At 35.7% G+C, this 25128-nt stretch overlaps 1 protein-coding gene across 2 annotated transcripts in view; it reads left to right on the top strand.

The window, feature by feature from the left end:
* The window catches only part of Ryk (receptor like tyrosine kinase), a 105412-nt gene that overhangs the window by 57532 nt on the left and 22752 nt on the right, over positions 1–25128 (top strand). The window contains exons 7-10 of one of the 2 annotated variants that reach the window (XM_004834262.3): positions 4116–4216; positions 6882–7007; positions 9741–9827; positions 14552–14621. In XM_004834262.3, the coding sequence (XP_004834319.1) occupies positions 4116–4216; positions 6882–7007; positions 9741–9827; positions 14552–14621 (384 nt within the window). Of the gene's footprint in view, positions 1–4115; positions 4218–6873; positions 7008–9740; positions 9828–14551; positions 14622–25128 lie in introns of both variants that reach the window. The other variant, XM_087186170.1, reaches the window with a different exon arrangement.

Genomic DNA, 25128 nt, shown 5'->3' with positions numbered 1-25128 from the left:
AGCTCTGTGAGGTTTAATGGAACACACACACGGTTCCATGGAATTCCTTAGTAGAGGCCTCTTCCATTGTAGGCACTCAGGAACCAGGCTACAGTTATACAGAGAGCTCCTTTAGAGTCAGAATAAAATTGTCTGTGATGTGTTCATGCCAGGGACATTTGGAACCCATGTGTTTGGCTTTCCCTCTCCCAACACTACAAATTGATCTTTTCAGGCTCTTTTTCAAGCCAGTGTCATCTGTCTTAGGCAGAGCTTCTCTTCATATTCGCCCTAAAATCCTCTCATGGAGAGGTTGATCTCCAGTGTATCCACACTGTTTGTGACTGGGAAAATTCACTCCTTTTTTGTGTGTTGCTTGAATTTGTTCTTTGGAAGGATCTCTATTTTCTTTTTCTGTTTCTATTATCTTTACCACCTGACTACCACTGCCATTACTGGTGACAAAAACCCATTTATTTCTCTTTTTTCAATACTCAGTGTCTAACAGTATCTGACATATAGTGAGATGCTCAGTAATTATTTGTTGAATGAATGGCTGCAGGGAAGCAAAAGACTGTTTTGTTATACCAGTAACTCTTTGTCTTTTTCTGCATATATTAGTAACTCATGTCTAGTTTGTTTTTTTCTTCCATGAAAGTATGGTTTTCTCTAGATGATTAATTCCTTGTTTTCCGAGCTCTCAGTATCACTCAGTTGGACCCACTTGGGACTTTTTTTGCCACACTGGCTAAGGGCTGGGAAGGAGGAGTAAACAAACATGCTCTTCCTGCCCTCCTAGAGTTTATAGTCTTTTTAGGGATTAAACTTGAAATCCCAACTGCAGTGTAGAGTAGGAAACTTTGTTGTGTTCACTGCTACATATCCAGCACCTAACACAGTACATGGCATGTAGTAGAAACTTAGTAGTTATTGAATGAATGAGCAAATAAATGAATTACACAGAAAAATACAAATTGTAATTTAGCATTTTGAAAGAAAATCACGATCTTTGCCTAAAATCCTACCTTGATTCTAAAGCAGGCTTAATATCTCCATAACTAATCTTATTTTCTTATGAAAACCAAATTTACTTAGGCAGGTCTTAAACTAGAAAATGTTAACATATACATTTTAAACTCATTTCCTACCTCCTGTGATGTATCAGTGAAGGTAAGGTTTTAATAGGTGTTGGGTGGGTTCCCTGACTGCTCCTTGCTTCTCTTACAGCAGTAAGACTTGGTTTCCAAAGAAAGTTTTTTGTGCATACTTAGCATAGTGCTTTGCTTATTACTGTTTTTATCCTCCCTCTTCACTTGATATCTGTTGAATCAATGAAATTGTCATAAATAAACCCATGACTCTTCTGACTGTACTCACAATCTTCTGAATAATTCTGACGTGGCACAAGAGTGCCACCTGCTGTTCAGTTGATGGGAAGAAATGAGGTCTGCATTTATTCAGGCGTCAGTGAAATTAGTTGCAGATAGTACTTAAGCTATGCTTTCACATACCTCATGAATTTGAATCTCCCAAAAGTCTCCTGAGATAGGCTTTCTTAATTTATGGGTAAGCCACCTGAAGTCCTCTATTTCCTCCCACTTTGAGGATGGTAAAGCTTCTCTCCCATCACTGAATACTGGACTTTTAACAACTTTGATTGCTAGTCTGACCCTTGAGTACTACTCAGACCTGGAAAATTTACCCTCTATAGTTAATATATTATAAGGATTGCAGATGCATAATTGTAATGAAAACAATTAGTAATAATTTATATGTCTGAGGGCTAGGCGCTATGCTGAATGCTTCACTTTTAATTATATTTCACATAATCTTCTTAGTCTTATTAGGGTTTAATATCATACTCCTCTGTACATGAGGAATTTGAGGCCCCAAAGGGGTGGAATAATTTGCATATGGTCATGCAGCTAGTATTGGTGGTGCTGGAAGTCATTATTTCAAGATTTACATTTTCTGTCTGTAATGCACTGTCCCATGCCTACTACATGTGTACACTCAGATCAATTCATGAGTAACTGCAGCTTTAAAGGCTCTTCCAGAACTCATCAAAGGATGCTCTTTGTGTTCTCAGTGTTGCAAAATATCTTCAGCAGAGGAGATAGGGCTTACTAGTCTCAGAGGAAAAATTAGATAATCTGAAGTTACAGACAGTTTTACAGGAAGCTGTGTTAAACATTTCATTAGACATATAGGCATTTTCAGATACATGGTATGCTAAGCAGAATGGCTTATGTATAGGTGTGCTCCATATATTTATTAGAGGACATTCATGTCCTAATTTTTACTGTGACTTCTCCAGAAGTGTTTTAGTTATAATCACAAATGATAGATTGTGTTATTAATGATAAAGATGACATAAGGGCTTACAGTGTTCATTGCCTGGATGTTATATATTTACATTTTTCAGTTGTAAGTATGGGCTCTTGAAATTGCTAAAATATAGATTCATATATAAGTGTTGCAGATTACATAGATGCCTTTGTCATTATGTATTTTTAAGATCAGATTTTAGAAACATAGAGAGCTGTCTTGTGGATAATGGTCCGTTAAAAGATTTTGCATACTTAGGAAAGTTGGAGCTCTAGGCTGTACTGATTTTGAAACTGGGTTCTGGACCCAGGGCTTTTGCACTGAGCTACAGCCTTAGCTTTTTTTTTTTTTTTTTTAAATTTTTATTTTGAGGCAGGTTCTTGCCAAATTGCATAGGCTGAGCTCAAACTTGCAATCCTCCTCGTGCTTCAGTCTCCTGGAATACTGGGATTACAGGCTGCACCACTTATGCCCAACTTCTGATTTCATTCTTTGTGCTAAATTTTTGTGCTTCACTTCTCCACTACTGCAAAATTACAAGGGCTAAGTCATTGAGACTGGAGCATGCCTAATGGTGACCTTGGACAAGTTTGCTATCCACTGAAAAGAGACAGAATATGTTTGGAAACCATTAATTTGTAGTAGACTCAAGTACAGGATTAGTTATTTGAGTCTACTGTCTTTTGAATCTTCTGGTTTATTTAGAGAACATGGTATAATCTGTTTCAAGTACTAGAGACTTTGGAGAATATTTGTAAAGTTTTTTTCAATTTTTGTTTTTATTAGTACATGTTTCCAGTACATAATGATCACATCCCTTGTGGGAGTTGGTACATGTACATAACACATTTTAATTCTTTTTTCATCCTTTCCCCTCCCCAACTTTCCTACTCCCTCCATCTCTTGGTTCCCTTCCCATTTGCAGCTATCTTCCTAATTTCTATTATCTGTTTTTTTATTTATATTTTGGGTTTCTCGTATAAGAGAAACCATCTGATATTTTAGCTTATATATGTCTTATTTCATAACATGATGGTCTCAAGGTGCCTCCATTTTTCTATAAATGTTGCAAGTTCATCCTTTTTTATGGCAGAGTAGTACTGCATTGTGTATAAATATCACATTTTCTTTATCCATTCATCTGTTGATGGTCATATTGGCTGCTTCCAAGATTTAGCTATTATGAATTGGACTGCTATAAACATGGTTATGCATGTATCAGTAATATGAGAACATCCATAAATTCTTTAAGAGTTTAGAAAGTAGAAAAAGCAAAATATATGTGACTAAACAAACTTGAACTAGATATACTTCTCAGGATTTGAGCATGTTGTCATTTGATTTGGTTTGATATCCCTTATCTTTTGGCCATTTGATTTGGAGCCGTTAGTAAAAGTGGCCTGTTACTCTATTTTCTAAAAGGCAGTTTAGTTGAATTGGACGGATTTTTTTCTTGAGAGGTGATGCATATTGTAGGTGATCCGTATTGTAGGTGATCCTACAATATCTTTGAGTGAGGTTCAGGCCTGCTGTCTGAGGACTAGCACCTATATTTCTGAATGAGTTTGGTAAAATGAACTGCCCTAATGAGTTTGGAGATAGAAATGAAAGAAAAAATAGAACTCTACACAGTGGGGGAGATTGAAGTTTCAATATGGAGCACTGTGATACAGAGATCCATGAATTATTATGACCTCCATCAGGATTTTCAGCAGGTTATAATGCTGTACACATTTTATATGTATGAAAAAGAAGTTTCTCATTGAAGCCAATTTGTGAAATATTTTTCTCTTAAAAATCATTTGCAGCATCAGTGCCAGCAGTAGTTCCCAGGGGCTGTCCCAGCCATCCACCCAGACAACTCAGTACCTGAGGGCTGACACACCCAACAATGCAACTCCCATCACCAGTAAGAGTTAATTTAATTCTAATGCAATTACCAGTTTCCTGTGGCTGGTCAGTGGCCCTTCATACTTAATGTATTTGTAGGACTTGTGTACTATTGTGTGTTAATATCCAACTTGTGCAAATTAGATGGGATCTGCAGGTTTTATTAGAGCAGTGAATAAAATATTCTAAAATTGGAATATTAATATTAAAATTTAAATTGCAAGAATTTAGTTTTGCCTTGAGATGTCCATGATTATATTAAAGCCTTATAAAATTAATTCTGTAGACATTTAGAAGGTTTTCAAACAGTTCTATAAAATAAGCTATTCAGCTATATAAACACAGAAACTTTAGGTTTTAGTGAATTGTTTGATAGTCTGATGGACCATGTAAAAATTTTACAGTTTTTGATTTGTTTGGTGTTCTACCACCAAACTGTATCACCAGCCCTCTACAGTGATTTCTAATCATATTGGGAAGCTAGCTACCATTGGAAGATTGAGAACATGAGACCTAATTTCCTTTTATGTTTTCACACACTTCATTATGCACATTATACACGACGAGATTGTCTTAGTTACTTTTCTTGTTGCTGAGACAAAATACCCAGCACCTAAAATTAAAGGAGAAGAGGTTTATTTGGCTCATGGTTTGTAAAGGTTTCAGTCCATAGTCAGCTGGCTCCAAGGTAGGGTGGCATCAGAGAGGAGGAACAGTCCATCACAAAGCAGGGAAGGCACAAGGCAGCCAGCAGTGAAGTAGCAAGCAGGAAGCAACAATAGCAGCCTTCTTTCTGTCCGTTATATTCTGTCTGGGTGGGCTCACATCCAGGTTGGGCTTCCCCATTATCCACACCCAGAACTATGCCTAACCTATCAGTGGATTAATTTAGTAATCACACATCCTTGATCCCAACATCACATGCTTAATTCTAGTATCACACACTCTAGATCCAGCCACCTTGGAAAAGGCCCACCTATGACCACGTGAGGCTTTGGTGGGGCATCTAGGTAGCCCTAACAGTTATGCTATATGTATACACTTGATCTTAGCCAGAAGGCTGAGAAGTGGTGATGATATATGTATACAATATGGAATAAAACAATTCATAGAATATAATTTACACATGAAAAATCATTTACATACAAATACAAACATAACATAATTAGGATAGAGTAGGCCAGAGAGCCAAAGATTATGCCTTGATTCAGAGGTACCATTGATTAATTAGGATTTTACAGGCAAGTAACTATCTTCCTTGAGCTGACATTTACTCTAAATAAAATAAGGTTAGGAATATCTGCCTTCTACCCAGTGCCCTGTTGTGATTCTCAGTACTGTTTCCCATTCAAAAGAACAAGAATTCTTTGGACAAATGGCTGATACCAGGTCTGGGACAAGCTACTAAAGACTGGAAGAATTCTCACTGGCCAAAGATGGAACCATCAAAGAAAAAGAATAGTAACTACAATAGATGGAAACATAAAATGTATTATTTTATACATTTGTATAAATATAAATTTCTAATACACTTAAAAAATTGTTCATTATGAACAACTAAAGCTCTAATAATACCTCATTCTAACAACTGACTATATGAACTATATTTCTAGGAAACAAGTTGGTGCTAATTGATGAGGGACAGTCTTTCTTTACAGGAGATTCCTACCTACTAAATGTAGAAGGAATGATAGAATTAGAAAATCACATTTGCAACCCCTAACAAAATACTTCATTTGGGAAAGATCATGAGTGATTAAAACTTTAAGAATAAAGGGATATGAGAAACTTTACCATTGAAGAATCAGCTCACTCCCTGAATCCACTAATAAAACAGCATTGCTAAAAGCATGGCAGCCAGATGTTTTGTACCCTAGGCTGGAATGTGCAGCCTGTGGAGTGTTCTTGTTTCTCTTTTTTCCCAGCCCTCTGGCAGCCAGTGATGATCATTGCATAGGTACATTAGTTCTTTAGACATTTTTCTTCCCATAATCTACCAAAGCTCATAAATCATTGGACCGCATCTGCCTGGCAAGCAGAAAGTCCTGAGTTTGATCTCCACTACTGGGGAAAAAAAAATCATTGGAGATACCATTTGAATTTGTTTGCTAACCTGGATCTTCCTTTTATTCAAACTTTTTCTCTTGGATTAAAAACTTTAATTTGAAAGTATATATTTTATTTTTGCTGTTATTAAGAACAAATGGGAATTAAAGGAACTTAAGTTTTAATCTCACAATGGTGTGACTAGGCTGTGGGGATACTAGAGTAAATCTATTGATAGTGTATTTTGTTAGAAAAGATGTTTTTTTCAAACATCTCTTCATTTGAAAAATACTTTTGTTATATGACTATAGTTAAACATCTTTGGAGAGAAAAACTACCCTGGGGGATTAAATTACATTCTCTGAATCAAAGCTTGTTTCATTTGGCTGAGAGGCATTTGAAGTGCTGACCGTAGTAGTAGTATTTTTATCATTTTGTTTTAATTGTATATTTGAACATTTGAGGGTAGTATTGTAGGTGGCAGAGCATTTAAAATTTAGTGTCTTTTATATGTAGCTCTCTGATTCATGTATCCACCTGCTTCCTTTCATGATTTTAAGGTTCTGGCTGGACTGGTTGATCCTGGTACCATAGTAAGGGTATTTATATTGCTTGGTTTGGCTTTGTTGGCTCCTCAGGTTATCCAACCTTGCGGATAGAGAAGAACGACCTGAGAAGTGTCACTCTTTTGGAAGCCAAAGCCAAGGTGAAGGATATAGCAATATCCAGGGAGAGGATAACACTAAAAGATGTTCTCCAAGAAGGTATTTATTATCTCAAAATCATTTTTTAAAAAGAATGATTTTTATTTTCCCTTTCTTTAGATTTTTAACATGCCTTATACATCTTTGGTGAAATTCTTCATTTTCAAATATAGTAAAGCATATATATATGTGTTTGATACCTTTAAGGTGTATTTTCTATTTTGTTCTTATTTAAAATGATCACTACTTAGAAGATCTCTTTGAAATATTTTAAGCTTTTTCTCTGATGGATCATGTGGGGGTTCTAGCAGGTGGAATGGAGCTTTGTAGTTAGACTCAAGTTCTAGTTCTAGGATTTATTTACCTGTATGACCTTAGAGAAATTATTTAATGTCATAGATTTCTAGTTTCCTCTTCTAAAATGTAGACTATTATTATAGTCTAAATAGTCTTCATAAGTTTTAGACTGGTTATGAAGATTAGATGAAATTATGTATATTACATGAGTTAACACATAATAGTATTTCATAGATAATAGTACCCCTCCCCCTCTTGGTGCTCCTTGCCTTGATTTTTGAGTGGTTTTTTTCTTGTTTGTTTCTTTGTTTGTTTTTGGCTTTTTGAGTCAGGATCTCACTATAGTTCAGGTTGCCCTCGAACTCAAGAGGTCCTCCTGCAGCAGCCTCTCAAGTGCTGGGATTACAGGCATGCACCATCATGCCGGGCTGATTTTTGAGTTTTAAAGTATTGATTAGGCAGATGCTCAAAGATTTGGACAGAAATTAATGAAATACTGCACTGAGCTCTTCACATTCAATAGAGGATTACTTTGTTTGCCTCTGTTATAATTCAGTTTATATTTTGGGTACTTAGAAGTCCTTCTGTAGTCATCTGTTGTTTGTGATAATCATAGCTAAATGAGGGACTTAAACCCTCCCCAGTGGCAAATGGTCATTACTGGAAGCAGAACTTTTTTTTGGCCTGGTTTTCAGTGTATAAATGCCACTTCTGTTTTCTAAATGAAACTAGTGTTTGGATCTGTCTGCAGTCTGAAGAGAGAAAGTAAATCAGATAGCATTTCCTAAAGATTCAAAGAAATGAAAGACAACCATTGAATAATGATATGTTTACAGCTTCTTTTGGTCTTTAAATAGGATAATATAAGTAATCTATTTTGGTGGTATAACTTGAGGAAAAGAGGAAATTCAGAAACAGTTTTTCTTGATGTTTTCAGGGCTATAATAGTTTACTTTTAAACTCCGCTTATTTCAGAAAAGAGAACATGGCTAATTAACATCTTAAAAAGTATTGAGGTTCACTGAACATCTGATAAGTACAAATCAAACAGTACTTTTATACTACTTGTCATCTGTCAGATGGAAAAAATTAAAGAGATAGATAATATCCAGGCTGACGGGGTTATGAGGAGCAAGCTGTCATACCCATCGCTGGTAGAAATATGAATTCCTGTGACATTGTGATAAAGTAAAATAGGTCCAGAATGTACTTCAGTATATATTCCCACCTCCATAATAGTTGCTTTTAAGCATGTGTAAATTAATATTGGAGAATATTTTCAATGGGATGAGGTACGGGGAAGAGACTGGATAGGAGCATTTGCAGTGCTGCTGTGAGAGTTTGAAGAAGCTCAATCAAAGCAGGTAGATGTGAATGGGACAGAGGGGAAGAACCTTTTGTAGAGGAAAGCACTGCCAGGTCAAGGTATCAGCTCTGACAGTGGACTGACTAGAATGTTTGATGTTTGCTCAGCTCAAGCAGATTATCTTAAGTAAAGATTGTCTGAAGCTTTTCTCCCTCAAGCATCCAAGTTACTGTGTCTCTTTGCCATAATGAGACTTGATAGATGGACACCAGCAACTTCAGCATTGGATGTGGTGGGCAATAAAGCAAGGCTCTGTGTATGTGTGGTATCTGTAATGAAGCAGGCTTTTTAAAAAAACTTTGTAAAGGAAGGAAAGTTGGAATTACCTTGTGAGAAAGAGTGGCACAAGATTAATTTTCAATGACTATCTCACTAAGAAACTTTTTAAAGCAATTAAGAAATTGCTAATAAAGTCTGTATGGATTTTCATAGTTTTTGTTGTTATTGTTGTGTTTTGTTTTGTGTTGCTGGGAATTGAACCCCTTGCCTTTGCACTGAATCACATCTCCAGCCCTTTTTTAAAATTATTTTGAGACAGTGTCTCACTAAGTTGCTAAGTTGCCCAGTATAGTTCATTTTTTAACCACTCCTTTGCCTCCAAAAAGGTCATTGATTCTTTTCTTACTCTTAAGAGTTTTTAGGAACACATTTTACCAGTAACCTGAGAGGACAAGCAACTTATGAGACCTTTTAAGTAGAGAGCAGTAGAAAGATTGGAAACCAGGATGCCTAAATCCAACACTGTACCCCAAGGGCTTCTCTGCAAGTTACTTTTTAAAGCAGAGAGGAGAACCCATTTTTTTCCATCATTGGTCTGAGTCTGATCTTAGAAATTCACATGACTATTGAGCTCCAGTGTTCCTGGCTACATTATTGGTTTATTTAGGATAATTGAGAAAAAATTCTTCTAAACTTGGTTTTGATATGATATTTCTAAGAGCAGGTTAAGACATTTCATAGTTAGAAAGGACTTCTAACAGTTCTTAAATATCAACAATTTGTGTCCTTGTGCTCTAGGGCTAGAATAATGTTGATCTCATATATTCTTGTGTTGGTAAGTTTTATCATGCTAGAATGTTTTATACTGGAAGGCTATTATATGATCTCATTAATTATTGTTTTCCTTTTAGGTACCTTTGGGCGTATTTTCCATGGAATTTTAGTGGATGAAAAAGATCCAAATAAAGAAAAACATACATTTGTAAAAACAGTTAAAGGTAGGGGTTTTTTTTCCTGTACTATTTCTATAATGCTTTCCTATACCAGTGAAATTAGCCAATTAGCCACAGTGTGTTCTGGACCTTATAAATTAGTCCACTAATTACTTTAGCTCAGATGAGGCTAATTTTTGAGGAGATTTGGGTTGTCCTCATTAGGTATAGAAAAGAGAAGGCTTTATAAATTAAGATGTTAGGGGCCGGGGATTTAGCTCAGTGGTGCCGTCACCTGCCTTGCAAGCACGAGGTCCCAAGTTCGATCCCCAGTACCAAAAAAAAAAAAAAAAATTAAGATGTTAAACCATTGGTTTATCTCAACTTCCAATTAAATTGCATCTACTTGACTTAATTGTTTCTCTAATTTTGGGTTTTTTCTGTGTTAAAACTTTGGAGTAGGGCATGTTGGCGCATGTTTGTAATCCCAGCACTCAAGTGGCTGAGACAGGAAGATTTTTGTGAGTTCAAGGCCAGCCTGAACTACATAGTGAGACCCTATCTCAAAAAAAACCAATAAACAAAAAACAACAAAAATAGAAAAGTCTTTGTACCATCTTTTTCCCCCCTTAAAAGACTGTCATTTGTTTTTACCTCCCAACATTGCAGTCTATAAAGAAAAAATTAAAATGACGCTTAGACCCACAGTACTGTATGTAGATTAGATAGGCGCTGCTACCTTTCATTCCTCCTCCCCTCTTTTCTCTTATACACTGTATGATGTTTCAGAAAATGTGCATACATGTGTATATTTCTTGTTATAATTTTGCAGGTATATAGCATAGTTGGAATTGCTGGCCCAAACAATATATACATTTAAATTTTTGATAGAACTTGTCAGATTGTTCGCTAAAAAGCACTGATTTATATTTTCATGACCAGAATCTGTTTTCACATATACTTCTTTGGCACTACTTTTTGGAATGTGATGCCTTATTTTTTGTTTGTTGATTTATGCAAATTACTCAACTAGTAATTCCCCATCAAAATACTACAGTATTCTTTGTATATGGCTTCTTCCCTAGTACTGATAAATTAGTAAGACTCTTAAAAAATTTTAGAATCTTAATTACTTAGCTGATATTTGAAGGCTTAAATAATTCTTAATTTCTTTCTTTTTTTTTTAGTACTTGTAAAGATTAAACCTAGGGCTTCATTTGTGCTAGGCAAATGTTCTACCACTGAGCTATATCCCCAGTTAGTTAATTCTTTTTATTTGTTCGTTTTGAGAGTAAGAAAAATGTGGTAATACATAGGGTGCTTAATGTCTGTCAATGTCTGATACAGTTTGAGATGACAAGATGCTAATTTCTGAAAAGCAAATTTAGTACTTAAAATACAGAGATGGAGGGAAAAATTAAGTTTAGTTTTATGAGTAAGAGGTAACATTTAAAAAAGTTTATAAATAAGAACGTGCTTCTGAGTTAAAGGAATACTTGGAAAGTATGAAGGGTTTATGTTTATTGTTTGTAAAATGTTGGGTTGTACCAATCTAAAAAATTCTTTGGAATTTAATTGCCTATAATTTAGCAAATTGCTTATTTTAAGGCTTCTATAAAAATATACTCACATATATACAATCCTTCATCTTTTCTAAGCAAATGATTTAACATACATCATTTGATATTTGTTTTATTCACCCACCCCTTCACAACCTTCCAAATACTTTTAAAAGTTAATGTTTAAGGTAGATCCTAGTAAGCTTTCCAACTTTTTTTTTTTTTTTTTTGGATACTGGGGATCGAACTCAGGACCTTGCGCTTGCAAGGCAGGCAGCAGAACCACTGAGCCAAATCCCCAGCTTTCCAACTAATTTTGAAGGACAGTTTACATATTTCCTTTTGTAAATGTAAAATTTGAACCATAAACAACTGCCTTGGTTTTCCCATTTTTAAAAGAAGCCTTTCCCCGTAACTCTAATATTTCTTCTAGGATTGTTAAATATTCTTTGGATGGCTTTGAACTGAGTGAGCTGTTTCTAGTTTGTTCTATATGAATTGTAAATTCACAAAAGAGAATTCCTTACAGAATTGGGCTGATTTAACACTAGAAGGAGGAGAAAAAGAAATAGAAGTGATAAGAAAATAAAATGTAGATACAGGAACTCTTTCACAAGATAAGGTTTCTCCTTCCTTGTATACTTGAGTTATAGTTTCTTGGCTATTTTTCTGCCTTACCGTTTTAATTATAATGTTCTCTCTGAGCTGACAGAAATGAGAGAAAGTGTATAATCACTGTTTGAATGGGGATAGAGAGAGGAAGTGCACCAGAGCTCTGGCTCAGAATTGTTAAGAGATAACTCCATATGATTGTCCCTGAGATTTGTTATTTTGGAATGTTATTTTTATTTTTTTTAATTGAAGCTACTAGGGCTGAGTTGCTTCACAAATCTGTATGCTTTACTACTTACTGCGTGATTAGTTCTTTAGTTCTTTGTAAAATGCAAAAGAAAAGTCTTTCAAAGAGCCTTGATTTTTGCCCTCAGGCATAAGCAGCAAAGTGATTTGCTTTTTAAATTTTGTTCAGATTTAATGAATATTTCAACATAAATTTCCAAAGATTGAAATTTGAAACTTGAGTCTTATGTAAGTATTGTGAAAATGAATTCCATGAAATAATTGAATCAATTTGGGGTTATTGGCTTTAAGTTCTTATTTTCTTTAATAGTTGCTAAATTTTTGCTATTTTGGAAATAAGCCCTTTTCTTTGTCTTTTTGTGCTTCTTTGTAAAATTTTTAGAACTTAAATTATTTTTTAGTAACTCTTTTGAATGTTCAGGATGGACCTTTCACTATTTAAAATTAAAAGGCTAAGACTAGATTGGGAAATGGAACCAGAAAAATCAATTTTTCTTAATAAATAGATAAAATTATTTTTTCCATTGTTGAAAAATTCCTTAGATCACCCAGTTCAATTGAGCCTTACTTAATAGACCATCCTTAGCAAAATTAAAAACTGGAAAAAAAAGCATGTATAACATACCATATCCTGAAATTAACCTTTTGTTTTACTTGAATCTCCTTACTGGTTGAGAAGGTAAACTCATAAGTGGGTGAAGCTCTCCAGCTGTTACTAGTTTTCAATGCTCAAAAGATCCCCCCAGCTCCCAATACTTTTGACCATAATTTTATTAAAAATTATTCATAGACCATCAAAGGCACAGTCTGTCACTTAAAAAAGATTTCAAATTTTATGCAGATTTTAGACAACTAGAGTTTATTCCAGTATACAGATGGTGATGGAAAGTGTGAGGCTCCTTTTCCTAAAAAGTAGTTCAAATTCATGGCTTCAGTCTACCCATTTTGCATTCCTACAGGATTTACCTAAAAAGTTGTCTATAAAGGCAGCACAGATAACAAGTGATGGACGAGGGAATGAGGCAAGGAGTGAGATTCCAGTAGATTTGGAGGTGGATGAAATTTGAGACTTCTTAACCTTGACAATCCCAGCTTTTAAGGAGTGTGACAGTCACAGTGCCTGATCTCAGCAGTGTTTATTGTTGTTGATTCAACATTTTACTAAGTGGGTCTGGAATGTGTGGATCTTACCTTTGCCCATCTTTTGAATTGGTTTCTCACAAGTATAATTATTATATTTACTGTTGACATAAATTTTAGTTACTGGTTTCTTTGAAAGTGTTTTTTTTTTTTGGTACTGGGGATTGAACTGGGGACCTTGCACTTACGAGGCAGGCAGCGAAACCACTGAGCTAAAGCCCCGGCCCTCTTTGAAAGTGTTTTTAAGGATACATTACACTCAAGTTTGTGTTCAGTATTTAAAAGCTATTTTTTAAAATTCAAACCCATTTTCATTTTCATAATGGAAATATACTGCAGCCCACTTCTACCTCAGTTTTAAAAAGGAACCATAGAATATTCCAGTGTACCAGTGTAATTAGGTTCTATTGATGTTACTTTAGTTGTTTTGAGTTTTCCAGTGGGATTGATGGTGCAAAGTGTATATGCTTTTTTTTTTTTGGTACCAGGGATCAAACTTGGGACCTTGTGCTTGCAAGGCATGCACCAGAAGCACTGAGCTAGATCCCGACCCTTTATATGCTTTTTAAAGATTGTTAACATGGTACTTCCCTACCTACCCAGGGTGCTCTTGATGAGCCTGTTTCAATAAACTCTTGCCCATCTGCTAGTTTAATTTATATTTCTTTACTTAGGAGTAAAGCTGAAAATCATTTTGTAATTTTGTTGGTCATTTGTTTTTTCTTCTCTCAGGAACATGTTTATATCTTTTAGCTCTGTTACTTTTCTTTTTTTGTTTGTTTTGTTTTTTTGAGATAGGGTCTCACTGTGCAGTTCAGGCTGGCCTCCAACTCATGGTGATTCTCCTTCCTCACCCTTCCCAGTGCTGGGATTATAGGCATATGTCACCATTCCTGGCCTCTTTTTTTTTTTTTTTCATTGGATGAGCTCTGTAAGGGAGAAAAAAGGAGCCCTTTTTATGCCTGGTATGTTGTAGATATTCTTCCAATCTATTATTGCTTCTACTTTGTTGAATTTATAATATTTATGTAAAAATTTCTTTGCAAGTTGAGCTATTTAATGTGACTCTTACTACTGCAGTAGTTTAGGCTAAATCTGTTTAGATTTACCTGTAATTTGTAATGAGAATTTACCTTAAAATCCCAGGTAGTAATCATTTGCTGAGAACATATCTATAATGTTATATATATGTTTATGGCATGGCCATTCAGACCGTTTCTTTTCTGGACACAGATCATGCCTCTGAGATCCAGATAACCATGATGCTGACGGAAAGCTGTAAGCTGCGAGGTCTTCACCACAGGTGAGAGCAGAACCCAGCATTCCAGGGTTAGCCTGGTAATATTTATGCTGAGTCTTTATTTGAAGAACACTGCAATGAGTTCTGAATTGAAAGCTTTTGGAATAGCTTAATTTTTTTCTAAATATAAAAGTTAATATCCATGCTTTTTGCACAAATTTTGCAAACAATAAAGTACAAAGAAGAAAATAGAGAACAAATTTGTGAGAGTGCATCTGCATAATCATACCAAAGCTTTCCCAAAATTATTTATACCTATTGTGTGCACACATCTCTTTTTTAAAAAATAGATAGATGATAGACATACATTAAAATATATTTGTTATGAAATTTTAAAATGTATAAATCACCAAAGACAAGAATAATAAACACCAGTAAACCCACCTCTTAGACGCAGTGACAGTTAACATTTTGCTGTATTTGCTTTTTGTGTATGTGCATGTGTGTATCAGTGTGTATCTATCTATCTCTTTGTATGTCTATGGAAATATTTTATGGTCGGTTAGACATCTGTCTCAACACTGAGTATATTTCCAGCAGGTGTTTTAAAAAAATACGACATTTTCATATAAAATCATAATCTTATCTTTAACAAAGTTAACATGCTTAACTTAACAAAACAGTATTTCTAGCTTTTTATTGTCAGTAACTGAATCCTTGTCCCATTTAAGAAAGCTACATAGTTTCAATCCCACCAAAGCGAGGGGGCTATAATAGTTCATTGAATGGCTATATAACATTTTATTTAGCTAATCCCTTATATATGAGCATTAGATCATAGTTATGATTTTAAAAGTACATGTAGTTCTAGTTCTATACAAAGAGCTTTTATTTTAAGCTTCTTATTGCTTCTATCTACAGAATTATAGTGAAAACTACCTTCAAACCAAGAGATCCTTAAATATAGTATCATGATATACAGCAATATCAGTGTCAAGCCAAAGGTTCTTTTTAATACACACTGTATAGAGACAGCTTAATTTGTATACTGAGAGAAAATTTGATAACATGTTTAAAAAATGGAAAAATAACTCATAGAAAGATGTTCATGGACTTCTGAAAAAAACAGATACAAAATGATGCATGCAAAAGCATCATATATTTTAATTTCCCTGTACTTTTGGTAGTTACTTGAGCTCAGCTAAAAAGTAAAATGAATACATGGAGCTTTATTTTTGAACTTTGTTTAGATTTTGGCTTTTGAGCTTCTAAAAGGCCGGTGGCTACATTTAGATCAATAAATTGCTAATAAAAAATGAAGCTGATTTATTTGGCATTGTGGTCATAGAAAAGAAAAGCTAACAGTAAGGAGACAATTTTTGCTGTGATTAAATATAAAATAACTTAGCATCTGGCCAACCAAAGGTGCAGGAACATTAAAAATTGATAAATCTCAGTAGCAAAAGAAAAAAAACAAAGTTGTCAAGGAAGAACAGAAAGTTTTCCTAGCTACAAATTCTAAGGCAGATGTCTCAATATGTTTATCATACACTCTAGTCACTGATTAATGTAATGAACAGATACTCAGACTTTCTAGTTTCATTGAAAATTTTTTAAAAAGAGAAGATATTTGAAAACATTGAACACGCAGTGTTGAGGAACTGTGAAGATGTTTCTTTGAAAGACTAACATCATGCGATTCAGGAATATTGCCTTCCATTGGCCTGATTCACCCCAAGAACAGAACTCATCATTTGCAGAGGAATGGATAGACAAACCATCCCTTAGGCTATATTTTCTAAAAGTCACGTTTCGTTTCCCTTAGGCTTCTGACAAGAAATGGAAAATGATCAGTTGGAAATGTCCCTTTGGCAGAACTGGGAGAACTTTATGTTCGTTATGCTGACTGTAGGAGAAAGCACCCAGAGTACTTCATATTAGTATATCATACTAACTTACACCCAGCCAGTATTTACTATTAAAGGTTTTCACTATATTAAGCACAGAAGTGTGCAGCAGGAATAAATATGGACAAAGCTAGTTTTTTTCCAAGAAGCAGAGCAAGCGTCTGCAACATTCTCTGATGCAGGCTATGAGGGTTTCCAACATCCTACCAAGATGAACAGTCCCAGGCTCCTCTTAGGATATGAAGTGGAGTGACTTTTTGAATTGGGGTTGCTACTGGACGTTGAGTGAATGAGAAAAGGCTTCTAAGGCAAGCTGTCAAGCTTGGTCACAATTCATTGTTCATCTTGGCTATGTAGTGAATTGGGACTCCAAGCTGTAATGAACAGAATACATCATCAGTACAAAGAAAGTAATTTTTTATATTCACTGTAGCTGTTCATCTCATTTTTTGTAAGCAGACCAATGTCTAACACATATTTCTTTTTGACCCTTGATGTCTATAGACTAGTAGTTGGTGACAAACCTATGGCACATGTGCCACAGTGGGCTGTTATCGTTGAAAGCTCTAAAAGGCTCACCATCACTGCTATAAACTATTCATAGCTGTGTGTGTTTGTTCATTCTTTCATTCTGATTCACTGACCACCCATTTTCTTCTGGGCACAAAGAATAAAAAATGAAATGATAATCTTCAGAGATTATATTATGGAGTTAACTGAGTAAACTCAGGACACTCAGAAAGAAATGTCATCTAATTTCAGATTTTACCTTTTAAACTGATTGTGATATGTAATTCAGAATGTTTACTTCATGTTTGGATATTTTGAGGTTGAGGGTTGTACAAGTATTGAAATATTTTAAAGCATTTTTTAATCTTTCCACTCCTTTGCCATTGGAATTTGTGAGAATAGTTTTAAAATAAATTTTATCCCATTCCCCCCATCAAGCCCCCTCCCCTCCCTATGTACAAGTACTTTGTTTCCATTTTTTCCTTCTCTTCACTTTTTTTTTTTCTTTTGTACCGGGGATTGAACTTGGGTCCTTGTCCTTGCGCAGCAGGTGGCAAAACCACTGAGCTAAATCCCAAGCTCTTTCTCTTCACTTTTTGTCTTGTCCCTTCCTTCCTTTCTCCCTCCCTTCTCCCTTGTTCCCCTTTCCATTTGAACACTTTCTTCCCATTTCCCGACACCCATTATACATCTCAGTCCTTATTTCAACTTTTGGTTTCTCACGCCAGAGAAACAATGTGGTATTTAAACATGTGTGTCCAGTTTATTTCGCTTGAGTGGTCTCAAGGTCCATCCATTTAGCTATAAATGTCTGAAGCTCACCCTTCTTTATGGCAGAGTAGTACTCCATTGTATAAAAAACCCCACATCTTTTTCCACTCGTCAGTTGATAGGCATTTGGGCTGTTTCCAAGATTTAGCTATTACACATTATGCAGCTATAAACATAGGTGTACATATATTACTCTGGTATGATGTTTTTAATTCTTTGGGAAAGATACCAAGAAAGAGGTATAGCTGGGTCAAATGGAACCTTTAGTATCAGTTTTTTGAGAAATCTCCACACTGATTTCCACAGTGGTTGTACCAATCTACACTCCCACCAACAGTAGAGAAAGGTTCCTTTTTCCCCACAGCCCCACTAGCATTTGTTATTGATTGATTTCTTGATAGCAGCCATTCTTTCTGGAATGAGATGGAATTGCAAGAGTTGTTTTATTTTGCATTTCTCGAATGACCAGTGATATTGAACATTTTTTCTTATATTTATTTGCCATTTCTAATTCTTTATCTGAGAAGTACCTTTTTATTTCAGATGCCCATTTTTACATTGGGTCTTTAAATTTGGGGGGTCTGATATTTTTAGTTTTTTATAGATTCTAGATAATAGTCCTTTATCTGAATAGCTGGTAAAATTTTTTTCCCACTCTGTGGATTGTCTTTTTGCTTTCTTGGTGGTTTTTCTTGCTGTGCAAAAGCTTTTTAATAAGATGAGACCCCAATTGTTGATTCTTTGTAATATTTCTCATGCAGTATAGGTTTTATTCATGAAGTCTTTGCCTACTCCTATGTCCTCAAGCATTCTGCCTGTTTTCTCTTCCAGCAGATACAGTGTTTCTGTTTTAATATTCAGATCTTTGATCCATTTCAATTTTAGGTTAGTGCGTGGTGAAAGATATGGGTCTAGTTTCAGTCTTCAGCCCGTGGAAAGCCACTTTTTTTTAGCACCACTTATTAAAGAGGCTATCTTTCTTCCAGTGAAGGTATTTGGCTCCTTTGTCAAAGATAAGGTAGCTGAGTATGTCTGGAGTTGTTTCTGTATCTTCTAGTCTGTTCCTTTGATTCTCAGGTCTGTTCTTTTGCCAGTACCATGCTCTTTTTATCACCATAGCTTTGTAGTACAATTTAGTCAGGGATTGTGATTCCCCCTGCTTTGCCTTTGTTGCCCAGAATTACCTTTGCTGTTCTAGGTCTCTTCTGGTTCCAAATGAATTTTAGGATTGTTTTTTTCTAATTTTGTGAGATATGCTGTTGGGATTTTGATTGGGATTGCATTGAGTCTGTATAACAATTTTGGAAGTGTGGCCATTTTCATTATATTGGTTCTTCCTATCCAAGAACAAGGGATATCTTTCCATTTTCTGGTATTTTCTTCAGTCTCCCTTTTCAGAGTACTATAGTTTTCAGTTTAGAAATTCCTAGGTATTTCATTTTTTGGGACCTCGGTAGGGCGTGGGCAGACCCGCCTGTCTGCAGCGGGGTGTTTCGGCATCTTCCATGCGACTCGGGACCTCGGTCGGGCGTGCATAGACCTGCCTGTCTGCAGCGGACTGATACTGCGTGTTCCATGCGACTGGGGACCTCCGGTATTTCATTTTTTTAGATACTGTTGTGAAAGGGGTTGTTTCTCTAATTTCTCTCTCCGTGAGTCTGTTACTTGCGTACAGGAAGCCTATTGACTTCTGAGTGTTGACTTTGTATCCAGTGAATTTGGTTATCAAATCTAAAAGTCTTTTGGAAGAAAGTAGAGAATCATGTCATCTGCAAATAATGATAATTTAAATTCTTCCTTTCTTTTTATTTCTTTATCCTTTTATTTCTTTCTCTTGTCTAATTGCTTTGGCTAATGTTTCCAGAACTGTGTTGAACAAGAGTCGTGACAGTAGACATCCTTGTCTTGTTCCTGATTTTAGAGTGATAGTTTTCAGTTTTTTTCCATTTAATATGATGTTGGCTGTTGATTTGTCATAGATAGTTTTTTTTTGGTTTTTTTTGTTGTTGTTTTGGTACCGGGGATCAAACTCAGGTCCTTGTGCTTGGCAGGCGGCGGAATCCCTGGCCTCTATATCTTCTTGATACAGCTTTGGTAATTCATATATATCTAGGAATCTGTCCCTTTCTTCTGTACTTTCCATCTTATTAGAGTACAGGTTCTTGAAGTAGGTATTTATGACCTTCTGGATAGCTGCAAGATCTGTTGTGATTTCACTCTTTTCATTCCTAATTGCATAGATTTGAGTGTTTCCTTTTTTTGATAAGATTGTCTAAGGGTTTATCAATTTTATTTAATCATTTCAAAGAACCATCTCTTCAATTCACTGATTCTTTGTATTGTATTCTTCATTTCCATTGCATTCTTCTCTGATTTTTATAATTTCCTCCCTCAGTCAAGCTTTGGACTTAACTTGCTCTTTTTCTAGAAGCTTGTGGTTCAACATTAGGTTGTTTATTTGAGCCTGCTCTGTCTTCCTGATATAGGAATTCACCACTATCAATTTCCTATGTAGGACTGCTTTCAGTGCATCCCATAAGTTCTGGTATGTTGTATTGTCATTATCATTTAATTGTAGAAATTGTCTCATTTCTTCTTTTTTTTTCATCCTTAAATTCTTTTATTATTTTAGGTATACAATACATTTACATTTCTCATTGGGAATGAGTACCTTTACATGATGTCTCTTGGTTCTTAGTTTTTACCCATTCCCTGCCCTCCCCTCACCCCCCAACCCTTCCCTATTTACACAGACTTTGTTTCCATTTTTTCCATTTCTCATAATTTTTCCTTTCCTTTCTTTCTTTTCCCCTACCCCTCCCACTTCCCCTACCCCTTTGGACCTTTTCTTCCTCTTTCATATTATCAATTATTCATTTTAGTCATTGGTACATTTTAGGTATGCATTATATTGACATTCATCATTGGAAATTTGCACCTTTACATAATCTCTCTTGGTTCTTCTTTTTCCCCCTTCCACTGCCCTCCTTATTTACAAAGACTTTGTTTCCATTTTTTCGTTTTCTCATATTAATTCCATTCCCTTCTTTCCTTTCCCCCACCCCTCCCACTTCCCCTTCCCCTTTGCCCCTTTTCTTCCTATTTCACACTATCCATTTTAGCTTTTAGTCCTTATTTACATTTTTAGTTTCTCACAGTAGAGAAACTGTTTGGTATTTACACATGTCCTATTTATTTCACTTAAGAGTATCGCCTCAATGTGCATACATTTAGCTATAAATGTCTCTAATTTATCATTCTTTATGGCTGAGTAGTACTCCATCTTACAAAAAACCCTCATTTTCCTTATCCAGTCTCCAGTTGATGGACATCTGGGCTGCTTCCAAGTTTTAGCTATTACAAATTGTGCTACTATGAACATGGGTGCACATACATCACTGTGGTATGATTCTTTTAGTTCTTTGGGGAAGATATCCAGCAAGGGAATAGCTGGGCCAAATGGGACTTCCAGTCCTAGTTCTTTGAGGTATCTCCATACTGATTTCCATAGTAGTTGTACCAGTCTACAGGTACAAAGGGATCCTCTTTCCCTACAGCCCCGCCAGCATTTGTTATTGGTTGATTTCATGATAGCACCTATTCTTTCTGGAGTGAGGTGGAATCTCAGTGTTGTTTTCATTTTGAATCTCTCGAATGACCAGTGATGTTGAACATTTTTTCATATGTTTATTTGCTGTTTCGATTTCTTTGTCTGAGAAATGTCTGTTCATTTCAGATGCCCATTTTCGGATTGGGTCTTTAAATTTAGGAGGTCTGATCTTTTTAACTTCTTTATAGATTCGAGATAGTAGGCAGTTGTCTGAGAAACAGCAGGTGAAGATTTTTCCCCACATTGTGGGTTGTCTCTTCACACTACTGGTGGTTTCTCTTGCTGTTCAGAAGCTTTTTAATAAGAAGAGATCCCACTTGTTGATTATTTGTGCTAGTTCGTGAGCAACTGTGGTTTTGTTCATAATCTTTTCCTACACCAGTGTCTTCAAGAGTTCTACCTAACTTCTGTTCCAGCCGGTTCAGCATTTCTATGTTAATATTTAGATCTTTAATCCATTTTGATTTTAGTTTAGTGCATGATGAGAGATATAGGTCTAGTTTTAATCTTTGGCAAGTTGAAACCCAATTTTTCCAGCACCATTTATTAAAGAGGCTATCGTTCCTCCAGTGAGGGTGTTTGGCTCCTTTGTTGAAGATGAGATGGCTGAGTGTGTCTGGCGTTGTTTCTGCATCTTCTAATCTGTTCCACTGGTCCTCAGGTTTGTTTCTTTGCCAGTACCATGCAGTTTTGATCACAGTAGCTTTGTAGTATAGTTTCAAGTTGGGGATTGTGATACCCCCTGCCATGTGTCTGTTACCTAGAACTACTTTTGCTATTCTGGGTCTCTTCTTGCTCCAAATGAATTTTTGGATTGTTTTCTTTCTGGGTCTCTTCTTGCTCCAAATGAATTTTTGGATTGTTTTCTTAAGGTCTGTTAAGTATGCTGCTGGGATTTCAATTGGGATTGCATTTAATTTCAATTGGGATTGCATGGAAGTATGGCCATTTTCACTGTATTGATCCCTCCTACCCAAGAGCGACCCAGTTGATGTCTTTCCATTTTTTATATCATCTTCAGTCTCTCTTTTCAGAGTTCTATAGTTTTCAGAGAAGAGGTCTTTGATTTCTTTCATTAGGTTGATTCCTAGGTATTTCAGTTTTTTGGATGCTATTGTGAAAGGAATTGTTTGCTCTATTTCTGACTCAGTCAGTTCGTGTAGAGGAAAGCTATTGATTTTTGTGTTGACCTTGTATCCAGCTTTCTGCTGAATTTGGTTATTAAGTCTAGAAGACTTTTGGTGGAGTTCTTGGGGTCTTCTATATAGAGTATCATGTCATCTGCAAATAATGATAATTTGACTTCATTTCCTATCTTTATTCCTTTTATTTCTTTCTCTTGTCTAATTGCCGTGGCTAATGTTTGTCAAACTATATTGAACAAAGTGTTGATAGTGGACATCCTTGTCTTGTTCCTGATTTTAGTGTGAAGGATTTCAGTTTTTGACCATTTAGTATGATATTGGCTGTTGGTTTTTCATAGATGGCTTTCATCAGATTGAGGTAGACGCCATCTATTCCAATTTTTTGTAGGGTTTTTATCATAAATGCGTGTTGGATTTTGTCAAATGCTTTTTTTTGCATCTATGGAGATAATCACATGGTTTTTGTTCTTGGCTCTATTGATATAGTGTATTACATTGATTGATTAGCGTATGTTAAACCATCCCTGCATCCCTGGGATGAATCCCACTTGGTCAGGGTCTATGATCTTCTTGATGATCTTCTGCATTCTATTTGCCAGTATCTTATTAAGGATTTGTGCATCTATGTTCATTAGTGAGATTGGCCTATAGTTCTCCTTTTCAGTTGGGTCTCTCTCCGCTTTGGGGATCAAGGTGATGCTTGCTTCCAGGAATGAATTTGGGAGTATTGCTTCCCTTTCAATTTCATTGAAGAGTTTAAAGAGTAGTGGCCATAGTTCCTCTCTAAATGTCTTGTAGAATTCATCAGTGAAGCTATCAGGACCTGGGCTTTTCTTCATTGGTAAGTTTTTAATTATGTTTTTTATTTCATTGATTGATATTGGGTTGTTTAGAATTTTTAGATCTTCTTCTTTCAACTTTGGTAATTCATATGTATCTAGGAATCTGTCCATTTCTTCTGTGTTTTCCATCTTATTGTTGTATAGGTTCTCCAAGTAGGTATTGATGATCCTCTGGGTTTCTGCTGGGTATGTTGTAATTTCACTGTTTTCATTCCTAATTGCATGGATTTGGGCATTTTCTTGCCTTTTTCTGATAAGGTTGTCTAAGGGTTTGTCAATTTTGTTGATTCTTTTGAAGAACCAACTCTTGGTTTCATTTATTTTTTGTATCATTCTCTTAGTCTCCATTGAATTGATTTCTGTTCTGATCTTTATAATTTCCTCCCTTGTATGAGCTTTGGGTTTGTCCTGCTCTTCTTTTTCTAGAAGCTTGAGGTTCAGCATCAGGTTGTTTAATTGGATTTGCTCTATTTTCCTAATGTGCGTATTCACTGCTATGAATTTCCCTCGTAAGACTGCTTTCATTGTGTCCCATACATTCTAATATGTTGTATTGTCATTGTCATTTATTTGAAGGAACTGTTTGATTTCTTCTTTAATTTCCTCTGTGACCCATTGGTTATTCAGTAGTGTGTTGTTCAATTTCCACGTGTTTATGAAATTTTTCAAGTTTCTTTTGCAATTGATGTCCAATTTCTTTTGTTTTCTTTTTTTTTTTTTTTTTGGTACCGGGGATTGAACTCAGGACCTTGTGCTTGCGAGGCAGGCACTGGAACCACTGAGCTAAATCTCCAGCCCCTTGATCTCCAATTTCATTGCACTGTGGTCCGATAATATACAGGGGATAATTTCAATTCCTTTGCACTTACTTAAACATGTTCTATGAGCAAGTATGTGGTCTATTTTGGAGAACGACCCATGTGAAGCTGAAAAGAATGTATGTTCTGATTTTGTGGGGTGGAGTACTCTGTAAACATCTGTTAAGTTCTTTTGTTCAAGATTTTGATTGAGTTCTAGTATTTTGATTGTTTATTTTTTGTCTAGTTGATCTATCTATTTGTGACAGTTGGGTAGTGAGGTCCCCCACCAGTATTGTATTAGTGCATATATGACTTTTCATGGCCGTTAGTATTTGTTTTATATAGTTGGGCACTCGAGTGTTTGGTGCATAAATATTTATGACTGTCACCTCTTCCTCTTGGATTGTTACCTTTACAGGCATATAGTGTCCTTCTTTGTCTCTCTTAATCAGTGTTGGTTTGAAATCTACTTGATCTGCAAAGAGGATAGCTATTGATGCTTTTTTTTGGATTCCTGTCACATGGAGTATTGTTTTCCACCCTTTAACTTTCAGTCTATGAGTTTCCTTTTGAATTAAGTGTGTTTCTTGTGTGCAGCATATTGTTGGATATTGCTTCTTGATGCATTCTGCCAGTCTGTTTCTTTTGATTGGTGAATTGAGACCATTAACATTGATGGTTATAACTGATACATATTTTCTTATCATTGTCATGATTTTTTTCTTTTCGATGGATTCTCCCCCTTTGCATTTAATTTCTTGTCACGCCGGATGGGTTCATTCTGCTGTGCTTCCTCATTGTGAAGTTGTGATCCTCATTGTCTGTTCCTAGGATATTGTCTAAAAGTTTTTGGAGTGCTGGTTTGGTATTCATGAAGTTCCTAAGGTGCTCTTTGTTGTGAAAATCTCTCATTTCTCCATCAATTTTGAAAGATAGTTTTGCAGGATAGATCAGTCTGGGTTGGAGGCTGTTTTCCTTTAGGGCT

The sequence above is a fragment of the Heterocephalus glaber genome, unplaced genomic scaffold, assembly GCF_053883595.1.
Source record: "Heterocephalus glaber isolate CG9 unplaced genomic scaffold, H.glaber_assembly_v1.0 deba00001504, whole genome shotgun sequence".
In the NCBI taxonomy this organism is placed as follows: domain Eukaryota; kingdom Metazoa; phylum Chordata; class Mammalia; order Rodentia; family Bathyergidae; genus Heterocephalus; species Heterocephalus glaber.
The sequence above is the reverse complement of the archived record's forward strand: the minus strand, read 5'-3'. Positions and strand labels throughout refer to the sequence as shown.